Genomic DNA, 22,564 nt, shown 5'->3' with positions numbered 1-22,564 from the left:
CTAGAATGACTTCCTGTCTTCCAGGTTGAAGGTCCATTTTTCTCCTGATTAATTCCAGTTGGGCTTGAGAGGGAAATAGTAGATGAAGTTGACAAAATCAAAAACAGGGGGACTATATCAGGAGCTGGTTCTGACGTGTTCAGGTTCTAGTTGTTACACAAAATAATATGTGTGTTTGGAAGAAGAGTGGAAGAGTGAGGAGGGAAGATAGACTTTAAAAAAGAAGCCCATGGAAAGTAAATTGGGGAATTGTATTTGACTAAGGAATAGTAGGAGGAGGTTTTGTTACAATTTTGCAAAAATGTAAATTTTTTTTTCCTCCTGGAATTTGATAAGATTTTGATAAATTCTTGTGTCTCAAATTACTGGGAAGTAAATCCTCCTGACCAAGAAATTAAAATATCAATTAGTTTCTCTTCTGTGGTTATGGCTGACATCATTTCGAAAGGCTTATTTTCTTCTGAGGGGACCACAAATTCTAATAACTCAGAGACGAAGAGATCTTCACCGATCACTACTACCGCCTAGCCCTTGCCGCATATCTCAGTCAATCATCTCCCCCTGGGCGTTCCGACCACGCCCACCTTAGTCGCCCTTCCTCCCGCCTCATGGATCCGCCCCGGAGTAGGAGAGAAAGAGCCTCATTGGTGGATAAGTTGTTCTGGTCCCGCCCAGGAGGACGGCGATAGGCCGAACTGGCGTGGGGCGGTGGTGGTTGGCTGTCTGAGGATGGGTCCCTAGTGGTGCCTGTCAGAGTGGCTGGCGGCAGTGGCGGCTCTTGGAGCTGGGTTGTCAGTCAGTGAGCGGAGGGGGAAGATGGCTCGCCGGGACCCGTTTTACTAAGAAGAAGGGGAGGGGGCAGGTGGTGCTGCTACTCGAGAGAAGGCAGAGCAGCCGCTGTCGCTGTCGCCGCGGGCCAGACAAGTCGAGGTTCTGGAGGTGGAGCTTGGGGAGCCGCTCTGGTGAGTCCGGCCGAGCGACCCACGGCGGGCCCCTAACGCGGCCGGCGACCGATAACTTTTTTTGTCAGGGAGGAGCCGGGGCGAGGCGGCGGCTGCGAGGGGACAGGGACTTTGTCCTCCGAGCGGCGGCTTCGTTGGGAGTAACGGCTCCCGCGCGAGGCTTCGGGGCTGGGTGAGTGAGCTGCCGCCGGCCGCTACCCGCTCCAAAGTTGGGCGCAGCCGCTCCTGTCGCTGCCTGGGCGGCGGCAGCTTTGTGCGCGCGGACTCGGGTCTCTCTTCTTGCGGGCGAGGAGCGGTCCAGACTCCGGGCGTGACCCGGGCGCCGCCGCCTCTGCGGGACCGGCCGCCCCTCTGCGGCGTCGGCCTGGGGTGGGAGCTCCTCATCTCCCACGCCGCTGCAGCTGATGCTCCGGCCTGCCCTCTCCCACCCCTCTGTCCCTCTCCTTCTCCTCCCACTCCAGCGAGGCTGCCGCTCTCAGTCCAGTCTAGTGGCCGAAATAAATGGTCACTGTCGACCGCCCACGTCTTTGAAAACAGCGTTCCCTTCTTCGGTCTTTGGTTCCCCGCAGGACGGAGAGATTCAGAAAGCAGCTACGATTCCTTCCTTAGTTATTACACTGGAGGTCTTTTCAGCCTTTGCCTCCTGTTTATTTTTTATTTTTTATTTTTTTTTAATGCGTTATTCCTCTCCCAAGGCTGATTTTAACATACCTGGGATCGTCAGAATTTTGTCTGAAAACTGTTGCTTTTAAAGCCCCCAAGTTTGCATGCTTCAGCAAAACTGAGTATCCACCCTTCAGTGTGCATATGTGTGCTTCGTGCACGCAGAGTTTAGACGTTCTTTAAAGGTTTTGATTTTGCCCTCGTGGTTTCGACTGCACAGAATGGGTTCTCTGATAGAAAACACACGCCCGGCAGCCGCTCCGCTCTTCAGGTAGGGGGAGTTTGTTCCGCTGGTGCTACTTACTACTTATCTCAAGACCATACCGCAGGCGGTAGGGCCAAGCTGTTCTTTTGCAAATTATTTGTCCTTTGAGTCACATGTAGTTTTTGCCACCTCTTTGGTTCATGTAACGCTTTACAGTTTGAGATTTTCAGTCTTCAAAAGCTTATCTGCATAAAGCCGTAAGGATCGGTGTAACCTTGAGTCAATGTGATAGTCCTGTTGGACTTGTTTTCCTTAAGAACGTTCATCTAACATCCACACTCTGTACTCACTCCCGTCGCAATTTCTAAGCATTTTTTTTTCTTTAGGTTAATACATTTTAAGGTTTGCGAGATGACTATTAGTCCAAAGCACCATATTTTTAAAGTGCAGGGAAAGGTAAGAAAGAAAGAAAAAATGTCTTTAGGATCTGCTTGGTGAATCGTAGCTTCAAAGTCAATTATTCAAATAATTAAACAAAGTGATAAGGGAGAAAACTACCCCATATTTAGAAAACAAATTCTGGATTTAGCTTATTTTATCCTTTTTTTGGTTTACTATGATTATTATACAGGGATTGTAAACCCTCTTAGTTATCAGCACCTGGATATTGTTATCCAAATGAGGCATTGGCTGGGTCAGTATGTTATTCCTGCTATGCTTCCTTTCTTTGTTGTATTTCTATTTTTCGAAATCTTATTTTGGTTGTATTTTTCAGAGTGGTGTCATTTTGACAGAATTTAAAAATATCTTGTAGCCAACTGTTTTATTCAGGATCCTGTTTCTTATAATTTATTTCGCAATGAATATTAAGAAATCTTTAAATAATGTTAGAATCAAGACCATTTTTGGAGTGTCAAGTTTACATTTTGTAAATAATTGAAATGTCAAACAAATTTATTTTGTACTGCCACCGGCTAAATAGGTAGTAGAGATAGAGAAATGAATGTCAGAGCTCTTGTCATCAAGGAATTTACTGTTTAATGTGTGAGTCAGGTCAGTAAAGTAACAATTATAATACCTGTGATAAATATGATTAGAAATATGCCTAGGGTAGTAAGGAAGCAGGGTAGGAGGTGGCTAACTCAGCTTGGATGTAGGTAGAGTCAGGAGAGCTTTGAGGTATGATATAATTTTGCCAAGTGCAGGAGGTAAGTGAATAACTTCCCAAGAGGAGAATATAATTAGTGAGAAGTCAAGGAGGCATGAGAAACTAGGACAGTTTAGAGAAGTCAGTGTCAGTGACATGTCCAAAGTCAATAACATGGACATTGACATGACTTGAATGCAAGAGCTAGATAGGGAAATGTTTGAAGATGAGAATAGTGAGTGGTGGAGGGCCAGACCAGGCATTGTATCCTTGGCTAAGGTGAATTGGATTGAAGGTGATGAATAAGAAGCCATTTAATGGAGTTGTGTTTTAGACCCTCACTCTGGCAGAATGAGGTAAATCTGATAGGTCCTGTCACCTTTGGGAAGAAAGAAGGAGGGATCAGGATGCTGAGGAATTGACTTGGTTCCACTGATTGGAAATGAGAAACATTCTATTTTGGATTTTTTGAATTTGAGGAAGCTGTGGAGTATTCAGGTGAATATGTAAATGTGTGGGTCTACAGATGTGGAATTTATAAAGGAAATCAGGATTAGAAGGAAGATAGAGGGTTAACTGAAGCTTATTGATTTGGTTATGTCGAAGTGACTCAGGAAAAGCTTTAGGCATGATAAAAGAAGCAGTTAGAGAACAGACTCTGATAAAAAGTAGAAATAGGTGGAATAGTGTGGTAGAGATACAAGAGTATTTTAGTATTTAGTGAGGTAGGAAGATCATCAGGAGAGATGCTAAGACTGGAGAGATTTTCAAATTGAGGGGAATTGGGTCAACAATTTTGAATGTTGTAAAGAGGTGACAAGTAAGGAGAAGACTTCAGGAACTAGTGAATTTGTCAATAGCTCATAGATGACTTTAACAAGTACAGTTTTAATCTATGACAAAGGAGGCAAGAATATACAATGGGGTAAAGATAGCCTCTTCAACAAATGGTGTTGGGAAAACTGTACAGATACATGCAAAAAAGTGAAACGGGACCACCTTCTTAAACCATATACAAGAATAAACTCAAAATGAATTAAAGACTTAAATGTAAGACCTGGAAGCATAAAACTTCTAGAAGGAAAAACAGGCAGTAAACTCTCTGATATTGGTACTAGTAATTTTTTCTCTCTCATATATTGCTTCAAACAAGGGAAACAAAAGAAAAAATAAACAAATGGGGCTATATCAAACTAAAAAGTTTTTGCACAGCAAAGGAAACCATCAACAAATGAAAAGACAACCTACTTAATGGGAGAAGATATTTGTCTATGATACATCTGACAAGGAGTTAATATATAAAATTTATAAAGAACTCATACAACTCAGCACTAAAAAACAAACAACCCAAATTAAAAAATGGGCAGAAGACTTGAATAGGTATTTCTCCAAAGAGGAAATACAGATGGCCAATAGACATATGAAAAGATGCTCAAGGTTACTCATCGGAGAAATGCAAATTAAAACCACAATGAAATATCATCTCGCACCTGTCAGATTGGCTATTATCAATAAATCAAAAAACAAAGTGTTGATGAGGATGTGGAGAAAAGGGAACCCTCGCACACTTTTGGTGGGATTGCAAATTGGTACAGCCACAATGAAAAACAATTTGGAGGTTCCTCAAAAAATTAAAAATAGAACTTTCTTTTGACCCAGCAATTGCACTTCTGGGTATTTTTCTAAAGAAAACCAAAACAATAGTTCATAAAGATCTATGTACCTCTGCATTCATGGCAGCACTATTTACAGTAGTCAAGATATAGAAGCAGCCTAAGTGCCCATCAGTAGATGATTGGATAAAGAAGGTATGGTACATATATACAATGGAATATTACTCAGCTATTAAAAAAGTGAAATGTTACCATTTTCAATGACATGTATGGACCTAGAGGGTATTATGGTGAGTGCAATAAGACAGAGAAAGATGATTACCACACGATTTCACTTACATGTGGAATCTAAGTAACAAAAGAAATGAACAAAGAAAACAGACTTACAGAGAACAAACTGGTGATTGCCAGAAGGGAGTGGGGCTGGGGACCTTGGTGAAAAGGTGAAGGGATGAAGAAGTACAAATTAGTAGTTACAAAACAGTCATAGGGATTTAGAGTTTAGCATAGGGGATATAGTCAATATAATTGTAATGGTTGTGTGTAGTGCCAGATGAATGCTAGAATAATTGGGGCGATCACATCATGTATTGTATAAATGTCTAATTTTTTAAAATAAAAAATATAGTTTTAGCTGAGTGGTGGTTCAAAAACCAGTCTTCAGAAGATTGAGAAGGAATGGGCTATGATAAAGTAGACATGCTTGAGTGAGGCATGTCAAGAAAACTGAAGTAAGGAAGGGAGAGAGGAGAGAATGATAGCTGTAGAATAGTGGTTCTCAAGCTTAGCTGCACATTTACAATCATATGGGGAGCTTTTACGAATCCCAATTTCCAGAGGGAAACCACATACCAATTTGTGGAGTGAGATGGGTCCCAGACATCGGTATTTATTTCAACAGTTTTATCGAAGTGTAATTGGCATATAATAAGCTACACCTATTTAAAGTGTGCAGTTTGACATATGTTTACAGTCATAAAACCATCACCACAATCAAAATAATGGATATATTCATCACCTCCAAAAGTTTTCTCCTGTCCCTTTGTAATCTCTCCCTTTCATCCCCTGGAAACTACTGACCCTACTTTCTGTTACTATTGATTAGTTACTTTCTGTAACTATTGATTAGTTGCATAGGTATTTAAAGTTCTCTGGGTAATTCCACTGTGCAGGCATGTTGAAAACTATTACAGAGGGTTACAGGTAGAAGGAATAAAGAATGTTATGTTTTTTCTTTAAGTGCATAAGGAAAGCAAGAAGTAAGATATTTAGAAAAGAGGAGATATTTGTTGGAACTAAGTCCCTGAGACAATAAAAGTGTTTGGAATTTGGAACTTTGACCAGTAAGAAAGGAAGACAATTCTGAAAGCAATATCTATAACCAAAAAATATGTTAAAGATAGTGTATTTTCTTGTTATCAGCATCAGAGTTGTGATATAGTATCAAGATTAGTTCTCTGAAGTACTGAAAAATTTAGCATTTTAATATTATGACAATAGATGTTCTTTGGAAAACTCCTTAAATGAAGCCTGAGACCCCTGGCACCACCATGTGATGTCAGGAGGGGAGCAGATGAAATTAACAGTTTGATGATTGCTTGTTGTTGAGAGTCAGAGAACTGCCAGACTCTTTTTGGCCCTTTCAGAGTTAGGCTGCATATTTGCACTGAGGAAAGAGAACATTTAACATTTGAAAATCTGTTTACAGCATCTTTGCTCAGAAGAAATCCTGCTTGCTTGCCCTTTGGGCCTATGCCTTTAAAATACATTGGGGGAGAAAATCATTCCTCTGTCTCCCAAATGAGACAGAGAAGAGTTGTGATTAGAAGTGGTCAGAAGCCCACACTTATACTGAGAGAGATAATACCTTTATTTCCCCCATCCACTGTTTAGAAAAAACTGGCTCAGAATTTGGATGTAGGTTAAAGCTGAGTCCTATTGGTTCTGAGGTCCAGAACTTGTTCCTCACTCTTGATTCTTACCTTTGGCAGGAGTCTAAAAGTAGAATGGCTAATATCTAAATATTTTTTGACAGTGTACTTGATCATAAATAAAGATGGAATTAAAACTTGTCATCTGATTGTTTCCTAAAGTCTGAAAATTCATTGTGATTAAAATATCAAAGTACGTTCTGACCTAGAGAGGGTAGTAGGCTCCCTAATTTTGACGCAGCCTAAATAGAGTGGGAATACCAATGTTGGCATGATTTGAGATACTATTGTTACTATAGTCACAGCAATATTATAAACATTCTGTATTTTCTTGCTTACTAATAAAATAATAATTGTAGGAAATTTGGAAAATTTAAGAAAGCATAAATGATAAGTAACATTTATAATGCCTCTACCCAGAGATGATCATTATTAATACTTTGGTGAATATTCTTATTGATTTTTAAAGAGGTATTTACTTTTTTTTTTTTTTTTTAACAAAGAGAAACCATATTGGATGTAAGGTTTTTTTCTTTTTTTTTTTTTGATACATGCATATTTTCACTTGATTGAATAAATGCTTACTTGAGTCAATAAAATATTCTTTTGCAACATAACATCATTTTAAATGTGTGTCTAATACTTCAGCAAATGGATTTACCATCATTTAACCACCATTTCAATTGCTGAACATTTAAGCTTTTTCAAGTAATTTTGGGTGAATAGCATAGCAGTTAGTTTCTTGATTAATCAGTAATCATTGACCATGTCTTTATTTCCTTAAGATAAATTCTGAAGTCAAAAGTTATGCATATTTAAATTATTTTTAATAATAAATGCCTTCTAGAAATGTTTAATTAATACTCTTTTTTATTGTGTTTGAGAATCCTAGTAACCTCTCCGAATTCAGCACTTGCAATTAAAAAACTGCCATTTTGATATGAAGGGTTATATCTTCTATAAATTTTATTTTGTTGATTCTATTGACATTAAATATTTGTATTTCTTTTTCGAATTATCTATTAGTGTCCTTTGTTTACTTAGTGGAGATTTTTAGAAGCTGAGTTATGAGAGCTCTTTGTGTATAAAACTATTAGACCTTTGTCAAATTACATTGCAAATAGTTTCTCCAGCTTGTCATTTGCATCCTAATTTTGTTTTTGGTGTGGGTTTTTCTCTTTAAACAGATTTTTAACATTTTTAGTGTAGTCGAGTCTATCAAATTTTTCTTTTATTATATCTGCTTGGTTAGGAAAGCCTTCTTGCATTCCCAAATTGTATAACTACTCACTTCTGTTTCCTTATATTACTTTCACAGTTTTAAAAAACATTTACATCTTTATTTGGGATGTAATTTAATGTAGAGTGACAAATCTATTATTTTAATACTTTTTATTGAACAATCGTCTTTCCTCAAAAGTTTTAAATCATATATGTATATAATTTTTTCTAGGTTTTTTTATTCTGCTTTATTGGGCTCTTAATTTTTTTCTTCAGTAATTTTAAGCAGTCCTAATTATTGTAACTTTTAATAACTATTAATGTACCTTATTACATGATTGCGTGAATGCCTTTTATCTTTTTTAAAACATTTTCAGCATTTCTCATATATTTCTTTTCCCAGATAACCTTTAATTCAATTTACTAAGATCCCAAAAGAACCCCACTGGAATTTCTAGATTAACTTTTTAGAGATAGTCGTGATAGCTTTAGAATGTTTTCATCATTTCTCCAAGTCATCTTTTACGTTGTTTTCTTCATGTGATTCCTTCTATTTTTAAAGTTAACATTTGGTATTTTAAAATTTATTATTGCTGTTGTGAGTAGAATATTTTTTCATCATATTTTAAAGAGGATTACGTCTTCCTGATGGAACATAGAAAAGTTGGTGATTTGTGTACACTGTTTTCTTACTGATCATCTTATAAAACTCTTAATTCTAATAGTTTTTATTGGATTTTGTAATAAGGCAGTTATAGCATTTGTAAATGATGATAACTTTGTCTTCTTGCAATATTTAATCATTTTTTAAAATTGGTCAGAATGTCTAGAATAATGTCAAATTATAGTAGTGAATAGTGAGCATTTTTGGCTTGTTTCTTTTTTGAATGCTAATGACTAGATTTTCGCAGTTGTGTATTCTTTTTGACAATTTTTTTTAGCATGTTAAGGAAATAGTTTTCTATTTTCTTTTTTCTTGGAATTGAGGTTAAATTGGAAAAAAATTACATACATTGAGATGATCATATGGCTTTTCTTCTTTTATCTGTTGGTTGATGAATTATATTACATTTCCCAGTAGATTTCACCAAAAATTGCTCTCTTCAGGATGAAGGCAACTTCATAATAGCATACCTCTTTAAAGTAGTGCTAGCTTTGATTGCTACGTAAGATTGATCTCTAGTGTTCCTTTCGTATTACTTCTTTCAGGTTTTGGGTTCCAAACATGCTAGCTTTATAAAATAGAGAGAGAAAGAGTGGAGGAGAGAGAGGAAGGGAAGGAGAGAAAGAAGCTTTCCATCTTTTTATGCGCTCTGGCAATTAATCTCGTTCTTGAAGTTTAGCTATTAAAAATGTCTAGGTCCCTTTGGATTAAATACAGTTTATTGAGATTTTAATATGTGCTATTTTCTAATTACATTTCATACTTAATTTCATTTAATCTGTACATATCTTTATGAGATAAGTATTATTATCCTTATTGTAAAGATAAAGAGACTCAAAGAAGTTAAGCTACTTGTTTAAGATCAACAACTAGTTAGTGGTAGAAAGAATTTATAAATTCCATTTTATCTGATGCCATAACCCATGTTGTTTAATTAGTGCCCTAAATTTTTCCTGATCAGGACTCTTCCCTTCGTTATTCTCTAACACCAAAAAGTAAATTTAATCATTTTATTCGAATGTCTTATTGTTTTCCTCTTTGCCCAATTAGTTTCAGTTTTTGGTAACCCTATCATAATTATTACTGGTCTGTTCTGTGTTGATACCATATCTTCTGCTATTTTAACAAATACAGCCCAGTATGGTTAAGATAGAAGATCCCAGAATGGAAATGAGGTGATATTTGTATAATGCATTTTATATAATTCACATTTTAATTTATTGGGTGTTCAACATCAGTTTACACTCCTGAATCCTGTTTGTGCCTTGTAAAGAATGTTAAGTGCAATGCATATAAGGGATGAAGGAGTTTTGGAAACAGTATTTTTCCATTGTCATTTAAATATTTGTCATTGTTGAGGCTTGTATCAGGGTAGCCTTTTAGTAGTAAATGTTAAGTGATATTTCTATGGTGTGTGTTTTCTTGAACAAAGAGTCTTTTGATGAGCTGGTGAACATTAGTTGCTTTCTCATATAATGTATAAGGATTCATTCAGTCATTTGCACTCGACTTAATGAAAACATTGTATGTGAGTCCTTAAACTGTATTATGAAAATTATTTGAGGTTTCATGGGGCTTACTGAAGAATGGCTTATGTGCTATCTTGAGCTAAGGAGAAGGATGAGGGGATTTGTGGATTGGACTTCAAAGAGAAGGAAGGCAATTCGCATGGAGATGGAAAAGCAAATGTTTGGTAAATAAATGTTTGCAGGGCCATCTTTAACAGTGGGACACAGAGGAGACTTTGCTCAAATAGACCTTGCTAGGTTCATCCTCATCTTCATACTTAGTTTATGTTAAACTAGTTATCTATGATGATATCTCCCTTCCTAGAGCAGATCCTCTATCTGAATTCTTGTAGTTAGTTAGAATTGAGATAGAGGCTCTGCCTTCCTATCTGAATTCTTGTAGGTAGTTAGGTCAAAGTTTTTTCCTGGGTGTCTGTTTCTTAAAAATAACCAGCTTAATCACTATCCCAAAAGGCATATTTTAGGGTGGCAAACTGTGCTTCCCCTCACTTTCATTATTATGGCTCTATTAATACACTTTACCACTATTAACTGTGTTTACTTGCATTTTCTCATTGCACCCTCTCTTTGCCCCCACCATATTCTAATTGAACATCTGAGCCTCTTACCAGTCATTAAAGGTTGAGAGTCTCATTCCAATTTACTAAAGGGTAGTGACTCACCCTAAGACATCAACCCAACCCATAAATCAATTGGAATTTGGTTCTCTTAACATTTCTCTCTTCCTTTGTCCCCAACATTAGAGCAGGGGAAATTGCCACTTAGAATGCAAACAGTGTGGGGAAGAGAAAAATTCCCCCTTCTCTCCTCTGGTTCTTTTGGCTGGTTGAATAATCAAAATGACATGAGACAGATTAATAAGAAAAAAATAAAATTTAACTTCATTTGCATGGGAATCCCATGTACATGAGACAGTCAGAGATCTCACATACATGAGAGGTTCAGAGACAGAAAGAGAAAATGAGGTCTGTATGGCATTCTGAGCTAAGGATGAGGTAAGGTGCCTAGGGGCTTTCTTTTACATTCCTCCTCATAGCATTTTTTAAAATTTTATTTTATTTGCTTATACCCTGATCTGCCTTGATTTGTTTTAAAACAAATTAAAGGACAGTGACTTCTGTTATGTTTTAGGTTTACTTGTTTCTCCTTAATAGACTGAATCCCTCAAGTCAGGGACAATGTCATGTTCACTTTTGAAAACCTAGCAACTAGGATATAGACATTTGATAATTTATGAATAAATGGATGATATTTAAGCATCTCTTGGGACAAGAAAAGAGAGTCAGATTAGTTACTGCAATCTGAATTGTGTCCCTACCCCGCAATTCATATGTTGAAGTCCTAATCCCCAGTATCTCAGAATGTACCCATACTTGGAGATAGTCTTTACACAGGTAATTAAGTGAAAGCGAGGTAAATAGGATGGGCCTAATCCAAGTTGACTGGTGTCCTTATAAGAAGAGGAAATTTGGACAGGACTTGTACAGATGGAAGGCGATGAAACAGGGAAAAGGTGGTGTGAGCAAAGGAGAAAGGCATAGGACAGATTCTTTCCTTACAGCTCTCTACAGGAGCCAACCCTGCTGACATCTTGATTTTGAAACCCCAGCATCCAGAACTGGGAGAAAATAAATTGGTTGTTTAAGCTATCCAGTCTGTGGTACTTTTTACACTAACAACTAATACAAGTGACTTGTATTCTTGATGTAGCAAAATCCCAAATACCTTTAATTTGCCTGTCCCCAAAGAATAGTTTGCTAAACTCAATGGCAAAACCTTAAAACTTTTTATCTCTCCTCGGGCAAGACATGGGAGAGAGAAATTTGGCTGGCTTAATGGAGAAATTAATATTCATCTCTTTCTGCTTCCCCCCACACTGTACAGTCAATGGCAACTGCTGACTAATTCTTTAGTTCAATTGAATTTATTTGGTTTGGCAAAGAGCAAGTGTTTATGGGGTATTTGTGTTCTTAATTGTTGAAGAGCCTCTGCCAATAGACCTGGTTGCTTTTTCAAAGTAGAAAGTGGGAGAGAAAGATTGAATAAAATACTTTTTAATATGATGTTAATTTGAACTAATTGCTTGTGCATAATCTTAGCAACATTACTTTGCCTGTGTTGTAATCTACAGGAGCAGAGCAAAGTGTCTTTTGGCTCATGCCTATTGCTTTGATAGTTGCCATGCCTCTAATCTGCTACCAGTCATATTTAGTTGCCACAACCATTTTCAGCATTTTTTTCATTACATGCTTTAGCTCTAAGCTAAATATATATGCAATTTTTACTATTTATTTCTTCCTTTCATTTTAAAACTAGGTCATATATCAAATAGTACTTTATTTAGTCAACTCTTTTATAGTGTTTTCAGGTACTTTTATAGTGTTTTCGAGATACTGAAAGAGAAAAAATGTGAACATATATAAAAATAGGACACTTACTCTTTCATTAGTTGAAAGCAGTTTGCCAGCATTCTGAGAATAGGGTGAACTAACTAACAAACTGAATAAAGATCTCAGTCCTATAGTTAAAAAAAATTGTGTTTGCCATAAAACAAAACAAAACAATATAAACCTCCGGCTTATGGGTGAAAAAGAATTTTAATCTAATGTTCGAAATGTGAAATATGATATGCCAACCAAATGGCAAAATTCTTATGAGTTCAAGATTAAGTTGGAGATCAACACTGAGGTAGAAAAATAAAATATTTAGCTGTCAGTTGGGACAGTTATTATAATTAACATGATTGTCTAGAAAATTCAAGCTAAGACCAAAGAATTATTGAAGTCTGGATAGTAATTCAGTAAGATTGATAGAAATGAAATAATCAGAATACATAAGAAAATGATCTCTTAACTACTTGAAATAAACGGTTATAAAGAACAAATTATAAAGTTTAAAAGAAGAGCTTCTAATAGCAACATAATAAACTAAGCCCTATCAGATAACAAAATGCACTTGTAGCAGAGACTGTTGTTCATTCACAAATACATTTTTCGCTTCTTTCTTAGGAATAGAACCCAAATTTTTAACTGTGTGTCACCTGCTAAAGATGATTTTGCTTAGCCTCCCATAATGCTATGTATGGCCATTAATATTAAACTCTGGCTAATGAATGAACTATAAGTGTAAGTTTATAAAAAGCTCAGGGAAGGAAGTCTCCTTTGAAGGAAGGGTGAAGGCATTCTTTTTCATCCTCATCATCTTTCCTGGAATGTGGACCAGATGGCTACAGTAGCCATCTTGAAATGCGATGTAACCTTGAGGATGGAAACCACTTTGCTAGGATAGTGAACCAGATAGATAGCTGCCACCATACTAGCCTTGGACTGCCAACCTGTTCTCATTCATTTTTAATGAGAAGGAAATAAACTTTATCTTGTTTAAGTCATCACTACTTTGAACTTTGCAATAATGTACACTTAAAGCACTTAAATTGTAGTGATTAAAATAGTGTGGTACAGATGCAGGAATAATAAAAAAGTTCATTGAAATAGAATAGAGTTCAGAAATAGACCCAAGTACATGACCATTTAGTATATAGTGATAAAGGTACCGATTCTTACCAGTGGAAAATGATACGATAAATGCTGTTAGTATACTTGATTATTCATTTGGGGAGAATCAGTTAGATTCATACTGTATGTGTATAAAAAAAAAAAGCCAGAAGAATTAAAAATCTATCACATTAAAAAAAAAGTGTAATAACTCTAGAAGAAAAAACTGGAGAAAAATTTTATGAAACAAAACTTAGTATTAATAGAGGAAAAGATTGTCAGCCTTAATTATATAAAAATTTAAAACTACTACACAGTGAAAAGTACCAGAAACTAAACCAAAAGACAGATTAAAAAACTGGAAAAATATTTGCAACATTTAAAAAAGATAGTATGCGATAAGCTCTACGAATACATTTAGAAGTAGAAAAACAGTAGGCAAAGATTATGAATAGGCAATTCACAGAATAAGAAATGAAATAAACATTTGAAGAGATTTTCAACAAAATGCGAATGGGAGCTTGCATTGTGGCTTTTTTGGCCCATAAAAATGGCAGTAATTAAGAAGATTAATCATATCTACTGTCAATTAGGTTATAGGAAAATGGGTACTTTCATTTACTCTTAATGGAGGTATAACATGATATAATCTTTTTGGAGGGCAATATAATAGTATTTATTGAAATTTCAATTACAAGTAACCTTTGACCCAGCAATGCTGTTTCTGTGAGTCTATTTTATAGAAAAGTACTTGTAAAAATACAAGGAAGTTTGACGCAGCATTGTTCAAATAGCAGAAATTGGGAACAATGAATTTTAAAAAGCTGGAAAATTTTCAATCTGGAAATACCCATAACTTAATAGATTTAGCGAAAATTGTAATATTCAGAAGGTTTTTGTTTTTTAATAAAGACTAATTTCCCTGCATGTGTTCTATGGTGTTTTAGGCCCTCTGTTGCCGTGTAATAAGTTACCCCAAAATTTAGTGGCCTGAAAAATAACAAAGATTTATTATTCTCATAATTTTATGGGATGACTGGGTTCGGCTGGGCAGTTCTGTCTTCGGATAGCTAAAATAAGTCTAACTGAAATCACTTGTGCAACTGCGTTCTTAGGGGCACTTGGCTGAACCTGAAATTCCAAAGATGGCCTCTCATCCTCAAAGGTCTTTCTCCATATGGCTTCTCGTCCAGATGTCTGTCTCTGAGCTTTTATAGTGTGGGGGAGGAAGAAACTTTTCTCTATTCTCCCAGGTCAAGACTATTTATAATTTGAATTTTGAGAAGTTTGTCAAAATGTATCAAAAGGTTTGGACATTTGATTAAATAGGATTGTAAGTCACAACACTTAGTTCTTACTCTTGAGGATGTTTGAATTTCTTAAGTAATTAAGGACCTGATTAAGAAAACATAAAACACAGAGCATTATTTTGATAAAACACTGAATCTTCGCTTTCTAGACAGAAAACTTTTTCACAAAACTCAGTAGCGGACCAGTCATCCAAGAAAACTTTGTTCTTTTAACAGATAAAAGAGTATTTAGTACACAATTGATATTAAAGTTTAAAGAACTTCTAATAAATCCATGCAGTCTTATCCAGCTTGATCACACATAAAATTTCCTTTCCGAAAATTCCTTTTTCATAAAATTTCTACAATATTTTGTGTTCCTTTTAGTTTGTCGCATGTTCTCTTTCTCATTCAGAAATAATGAGGACAGAACTACTTCATTTCCCTTTATGAAAACACATCTCCTTATACCTTGTTTTTAAAAGCCATAACATATCCTATTTTTCTTATATACACAGTTGTTTTCCCTGTTATTAATCTTTGCAGCTTTAATTACATGTATTAGTATTCTTAACCTTTAAAAACCTTAATTTCTAGTGAAAACTGGGAAGTAAGCAATTGTGAAGTGTTATACCAGTATTCTTTAGATTGACAAATTTATGAACACATTTTGTAATTTCTAGAAATGTATATTTCCTCAAAACAAAAAAAAATTAATGTGGCACAGGACTTGTTTACTAATAGACCCAAATATCTTTAGTTCTTTTATAATCAGGAGCAAAAAATAGATAAACCTATGTTCAGTAGTTAATGTTTTATTATTTTATTTGGAAATGATCTAGACTTTCAGTGACTTTAACTTACCATTTGGCTTAACAAAATTCTAAGGTTTCAAGTTACCAAAAAGATTAAAGAAACTATTTTTAAGTACACAAACTATTTAATTATTGCTAAAGAGTTCATCTAAAGAAAAACCTTTTTATTCTATTTACATTTATTTAATTTACTTGCTCTTAACAATTATGTTTAGATTACTTATGAAAATTTCATCATACTGAGTTATTTTTCTTGCTGACAGATTTTGCAAATTAATATGAATTTATTTGACTAGTAAACCCAGATAGAATAAAGTTATTTATCTACATTATATTCAATGTTGATAACTCTAAAGACATGTCTATTTTAATTAAACTAACAAACTTAAACTAGCTTTTAAGTTTACATTAAAAATTTTCTTAAATCACATGAACATAAAAAAATATTTGGGTTAGTTTCTATCTTTTTGTAAGTTTAGAATGTCTAATCCTTATAAACACTTGCCTTCAAATAATTAATTTTAATTTATTAAATTAATTTTAACGATATCATTTGAAGGTAGAATTTATAATACGTATAGACACCTAGACAGACACAGAAAGCTTTTAGCCATGATACTGGTACAATAATACTGCAAAACTCACTAGTTTATAAAAGAACAGTTGGCTCCAAACTATTTCTGACAGATGAAATAAATTAAGGTTACCTGCCTAGATGGCTAAAGCTTTTTCTTATCCATATTTATAGAGAAGAGTCTTTTGGAAGCTATGGCTAGATTTTGAGCAAGGATGCTTCTGTGCGTAGCCTTTTGTACTTAAAAATTTCTTTACCTTTTTATTCAGTCTTAAGAATTGAGAATGATAAAAGATAGGTGGGCTTTGAATCAGTTCTAGAGCTGCATTTCTGGTTTTGCAAAGATTTGTAAGATAAGGACAGTTTCTCAATTTCTCAAATGATATCATGGGTTGACCCCTATAGTGACTTCATCCCTAATTTGCTTACTTTAGCTTAGGAGAAGACATTGTTTTGAAAAATATTTCCAGGCTCTTGAATCTTCAGCTTCAAATTTTGCCAAAATTCTGATAAAAAAGTTGTTAAATCTTTTCAAATATCTTTTCAGGTTTCAGCTGTGACAAACAGTAAATATTTCTGGCAGTATTAAACAATTCCATGGGCTCAAGAGGGTGCAAAGGTCATACCTTCCAGATCATTCCCTTTGATAGCCAAAAGAAAGAACTGACAGCCTTCATATTCTCAGCAGACAGGGGAATGCTTCCCAGTGAGACACAATGTCTATTTCCACAATACAATCAGATAAAAGAGTTTCATTCACTTCACATAAACATATTCAAAATACACCAACTCACCTATTAACTTTTACCTTAACTCCATCAACTCTTACATTCTTAACTATAGCCTCCATTAGGACTTTATCTCCAGGTGTTGATTTTACAAGCCTGGGTAGAAGAATAGTTCCCTGCCAGACATAATATCCATTCTCATAAAACATTCAGGTAAAGTTGATATATCTCTTTTTACCATAAAGCCTGTTTAAAAATTTCAGTTTTCATAATCTTATAAATGTCTACATTTATATATATATTTAATCTAATTGTAGCCTGAGTCAGGGCTTAACCAATGGGTTTTGGTGCCCGCAGTTCATGGAATTCTGGAAATTTCTTTTTGTTTCACCCCTATCAATATTTTAAAAATTGAATATCATTTTGTTTATTTGATTTGGAAGCTCTTGCTTTTACATGCACTTTTAAATGATCTAACCTATTTAGAACATTACTTATAATAGCCATTGTAATTTTAGGTTATAATTTCCTTGAGGGCTGGCAGCAGTTTGATAGGACTCTAGCATCAATGGACTTTATCCCACGTTTCTGTCTGGCCATACTTTGGAGCTTACAACCTGACAGTTCCCAAGCTGAGTTCTTAAGACGTAAATTTTTAGGTAGTTTTTAGTAATATTAACTATTTTTTTTTCTACTTAAGTCCAGGACAATTGTATTCCTAATATCCCAATTTTTTCTTCTTTTTCAATATCTGCCAATTTCTGAAGGCAAATAGGAAGGGGTCTGAGTGGACTTTGATTTTTGTTCTAATTTGTCCCTCCATCTTATTAAGAGAATTTTAATGACCATTATAACAATATGAGAGCTGTCTAAAAATTTTTTCATTCTTTTTAATTTAGAAAATTTTCCAACTCAAAGGATTCATCACCTGACCTTGATGCGTAGGATCTTAATAGCAACTCAGACCAATACTGTGGATGCAAGAGGCATCCCCCAAGGAGAGTGCAGAAAAGACGCAACCCTCACAAGATAAAGTTAACTCCCAGAGTTAGAAAGAGCTATTCTCAGAAACAGGGAATCATGTACCATCCTCCTTACTACTTTGAAGGGAGTGTTTATATTCCCTAAGCTCAAATCCACAGCCTACTTGGCTGCCTGACAGATGCATATACATCCCCCAACTGGCAGAAAACAAGAATGAGAGGCCCAGTTTTTACCATCTCTGGGAGGAAAAGGATAGACACAGAAAACTGCCTTGAGAGCTTGATATGACTGGACAGAAAGCAAGGTGCAGCTTCTAGATAGTGGAGGCCAGAGAGAAAATATTCTCACTGGTTATAAGGCCAAGCTCTCTGGACATACAATAAGACAAAAGGAGAGACACCAGATGCAGAGAAAGAAATAGAATTAACAAAGCCTATAAGTACTCATACCAAATAATCAAATGTTGCTAGCCCAATAAATTAGTTTCACAAATATTTTTTCCTTCTAATCTAAATTTAGAAAAGGAAAAAAAGGACACTCTTCTTCAACTCGACTCTGCCAGTAGATTTGGGTGTCCGATTTGGCAAGAACTCTTACCTTTATGGGCATGCTAGAGGCCCTGGGATCTTTCTGCTGCAGCAGCTTCAGGATGAGCAGTGCCAGGCCAACGAGGTATCTTAATAGGGTATGTTCAAAGCTCCAGCTGTGTGGGAGGAAGACATTTTCCTCTACCCTCCTAATATGTTCTTTTGGCTGAAACAGATTAACAAAAAATAAAAAAATAACCAAATTTAATTATATATGTATGCATGAGAATCTCACATACATGAGAGAGTCACAGACTACATGCATGAGAGGTTCAGGGACAAAAAGTTAAAATGAGATACATAAATTTGTCATTCTGAACTAAGGATAAGGTAAGGTGCCTTGGGGCTTCAAAGGGTCATTACAGGACAATAAGAAGAGCAGATGTTCAATAATTAGTTTGTCCTGCTGTATATATATATATATCAAAAAAGTTTACCTCTGATAATTCTTGTTACAGGCAAGGTCCCTGATTCAAATTCTCCTGGATAGTTCAAGAGGTGGGAGGGGGCAGAAATTTCTATTGAACCTGTAGCTCAAAATAATCTGCATACCACAGAAGCACATCTTGGTGTGACTTGTTCTGCACCCCTGCAATAGCATGGTGGCTACCTTCTAAGAGGCAGTATTTCAAGAAGACATGTTGCAGGTGCAAAGCTCTTATTAAGCTTCTGCTGGCATCATGCTTGCTAAAGTCCACTGGCCCAAACAGGTCATAGTGCCAAGCCCGGTGTGAGAATAGACTACACAAACATGTAAGTAATAGGAGAGGTTGCTTGTTGAAGGCCATGAATGTTATAGTAATAGTTTACTACACATAAAAAAGAGAAAGTTTCAGGATATATTGGGTAGAAAAAGATCGAGTCTCAGTGGAGTATGATTTATTTACTTTTGTTTTTTTGGTAAAAAAACAAACTATCATGTATCAGTTTGAATGCAGGAGTTATAAGGATGCAACTGTGTTCTGTTAAACTAAGACATTAAAGAAGTGTGTAAAAATGTGAAACAAAGCCATTCTTGTCAATAACTTTTTTTGTTTAGGAATATTTATTATAAAGACTATCCTTTCCCCTACTGAATTAAAGTGTCACTTTTTTTTTTTAAAGGAAGAATTCCTATAACATCTATATCTGGAGATTAACGTGTTTGCTTTAAATATTTAAATATGAAAGAACATAGGGTTACTTGTGTCATAAACCTGGTGACCATATATGTGTGGATCTGTTTCTGGCCACTCTATTCTGTTCCATTGTTTGTTTGTTTGTTTGTTTTTTCTGACCCTTATAACAACACCACATTGGCTTATTTACTGTGTTTTTTTTTTGGTAAACTTTACAATAAACCTTGATATTTAAAATTCCCAGTCCTCCAGCTCTTGTTCTTTAAGATTGCTTTGACCATTCTTGATCCTTTGCATATCTCTCTTGATTCTTTCTAACTTTTTAATAATTGGTCTTAATTTTAACTAGAGAGTTATTTTGAATATTTATAAAAATTTTACCTCCCCAATTCTCTGTAACTTGACTGTAGCATGGTTCTATTTGTAATAACTTTCTTTCCTAATTTACTAGATAAGAAATAGATAAATGTAAAATAAAAGTCCTGTGCATTTATATTTACTTCATTTTGTTTCACAAATACTTATAATATAATAGGATAAAAATAAGCAGATCCAGGCAAATAGAAAATAAGTGGATGAGTGTACTATAAAACAATAGAAAAGAGTAGTTCAGGCCTGCTATTTTTTGGACAGTTAGAGCAGAAACTTTGATTCCCATTTTATTAGAATCAAAACAAAAAGAATCAGTTATGAGGTTCACAGTACCCCTAATGCAAAAGCAAACCAATTACTCTAAAGGAGTTTTTCCTGGTCCTGAATTTGAAGATGTGACTTTTTTTCCTCTGTTAGATTTAAAAGGGGGTATAATGTGATCTAGCAATGTTTTCAGTAACATTTTGAACATATTTCCAAAGTGCAGTTTATCTGAATGCAGAACTCTATGAAATCAGTAATATGCTACAAATACGTGGTTTTCTGATAGTCTGATTTGATCTAAGGATAACATAATAAAAATAAATGAGCTATTTTTATTTTAAAAATAAAATGCATATCTCAAGTAATTCTTCAAGAATATATTTTAAGAATGTATAATTCTTCATGAATATATATATCTATATATTTTTAACCATGTTTTTCATGGGAATTAGGCAACAGAAACTTTAAATGTATTCTTTGGCACGAACCTTGTGTTGCCTATTAAGGCATATCTGTATACTTTGATAACTGAATGGAGGCTATACAAGTTGATATTCTTCAACAATAATATTGCATAATGATAATGCTTTGTTGCCGGGTACTGTAATAAGTTTTTTTATTTGCATTTTTTTCATTGAATCCTACTTCACAGATAAGAAAAGTAAAGCAAATAACTTGCCCAAGGTTATATTTCAAGTAAATAACAGAATCAGGATTCAGTTTCTGGCAATTCTACTTCAGTTTCTACCACTTGATAATGCTGATGAAAATTAAGAAGCCTAATGTGGGATTTGTTCCTGGATTAGGAGGTTAGGAAGATAGAGCTAAGGTTTTCCTTCAAGAAACAGTTTCTAAGTCTACTCTCATAGATGGATGGGTAAAGAAAACTGCATTTTTCTTTGACAAGTTTTGCTTGAGATAAATTTGGTTTTCATTTCCTTTAACTTCCTTTTTTCTTATTTATACCTAAGTAATTTCAGTCTTCTGAGAAACTATTGTTGAATATGGTCATTATCGTGGATATTATCACTTTTACTTTTGTTTTATAAATGTTAAGCTTTCAGGGAATGAAGTGGCTTGCCTAGATAGATAGTTATTCTTGTAAAGAATTGAAATATAAGCAAATTACTTTAATGCCTTCTGTAAAGTCAATTTTGGATGCATGTCTTTTTATAGTTTTACAGTTTAAAAATATTTTCTGCAATTTTCTTAAGATGCATGATCTATTTGAAATTATATGATTGAAACCAGGAAAAAATGTCCAGTGTGTCTTGCAGCTGGCATTCCTGAAAGCTGAATGGAAATTGCATAGCCAATAAATATCATCGTGTTATGATATTTATACTTTTACCAAAATTATTGCATTTTAATGCTTGTTTGTGCACGTTGGTTTTGAAATGAACTCAGTCATTTACATTTGAAATTGCTTTAATTTCACAAATAAGAAGTACCTAAATTATATAGGTTTATTTCTATCCATAGTAATCTGACTATAAAGAAGATGTATTCAAAATTTTAACAATTTTCTATGTTAATTTTCAGATTGAAGGTTTATAACAAATGTGGAAGGATGTTCACTTCAGAGAAAGGAGTTGTGGAGGAATGGTTGTCAGAATTTAAGGTAATATTTACTATTTTAATATAATAATTATATTCCAAAGAGGTTTTGTCTGGAGTTTAAATTCCAGTTTCCTTTTTTTATATGACTGAAAAGCTAAATATCTGTGGAAGCAAAAGTTATGTTTCAACAAATCTTAATAGGGAATTATTTACACATAGTAATCCTTTCTAGGAGATCAATTCCTTTTTTCTTCAAGTGGTTCAAAGAGTTTGTTTTCTCCCTTTCATGACAACACAAAGAATGGTGAAAGTCTCTGAATGTTGATGTAACTCTCTCCAACCACCATCAAAGATTCAGTGTTGAAATGTTTCTCTCAATTTGTGAAGTGGAAGTAGGCATGATCAACAACGCAGAGGAGATGAGAAGATATTTACCCAATTTTCTCCCAGTATGTCTTTCTCTAGTTAGCTAACCCAGTGGCAATATATAAGGCATATATAACTTTTGGTTAGTTGACAGAAATAAAACTTCTGTTTTCCTGTTTCATGAACTCTTCTATGATAGCTAAAATTGTGTTGCTTGAACCAGTTCTCCTTATCCTTTGGGTATCATTGTTACACGTAATCATGTGAGCTTCATGATCATGGAATGAAAGGTTTGGGCTGCAATTGTCACCATTTTGTTCAGCCCAGTCAGAGACAAACATACAGTCTGACAAAGTCAGACTTTTTGACTTGTTTCAGTGAGGGAGACTATACAGAGGGTACCATACAGGCATCTCACCAAAGAAAAAGATAAAATTGTTATACAATTTTGAACAAGGGTGAAGTTTAGATGAAATTT

The 22,564-nt window shown here is 34.9% G+C and overlaps 1 protein-coding gene across 2 annotated transcripts in view; it reads left to right on the top strand.

The window, feature by feature from the left end:
• Positions 1 to 758: 758 nt before the first annotated feature.
• FAM126A (family with sequence similarity 126 member A) overlaps positions 759 to 22,564 on the top strand; it is a 65,318-nt gene continuing 43,512 nt past the window's right edge. The window contains exons 1-2 of one of the 2 annotated variants that reach the window (XM_016159553.2): positions 759 to 962; positions 21,703 to 21,781. In XM_016159553.2, the coding sequence (XP_016015039.1) occupies positions 21,731 to 21,781 (51 nt within the window). In that variant the 5' untranslated portion in view covers positions 759 to 962; positions 21,703 to 21,730. The remainder of the gene's footprint in view (positions 963 to 21,702; positions 21,782 to 22,564) is intronic. The other variant, XM_016159556.2, reaches the window with a different exon arrangement.

This window comes from Rousettus aegyptiacus, unplaced genomic scaffold (genome assembly GCF_014176215.1).
Source record: "Rousettus aegyptiacus isolate mRouAeg1 unplaced genomic scaffold, mRouAeg1.p scaffold_m13_p_13, whole genome shotgun sequence".
Taxonomy (NCBI): domain Eukaryota; kingdom Metazoa; phylum Chordata; class Mammalia; order Chiroptera; family Pteropodidae; genus Rousettus; species Rousettus aegyptiacus.
This window is presented reverse-complemented; position numbering and strand designations above follow the sequence as displayed.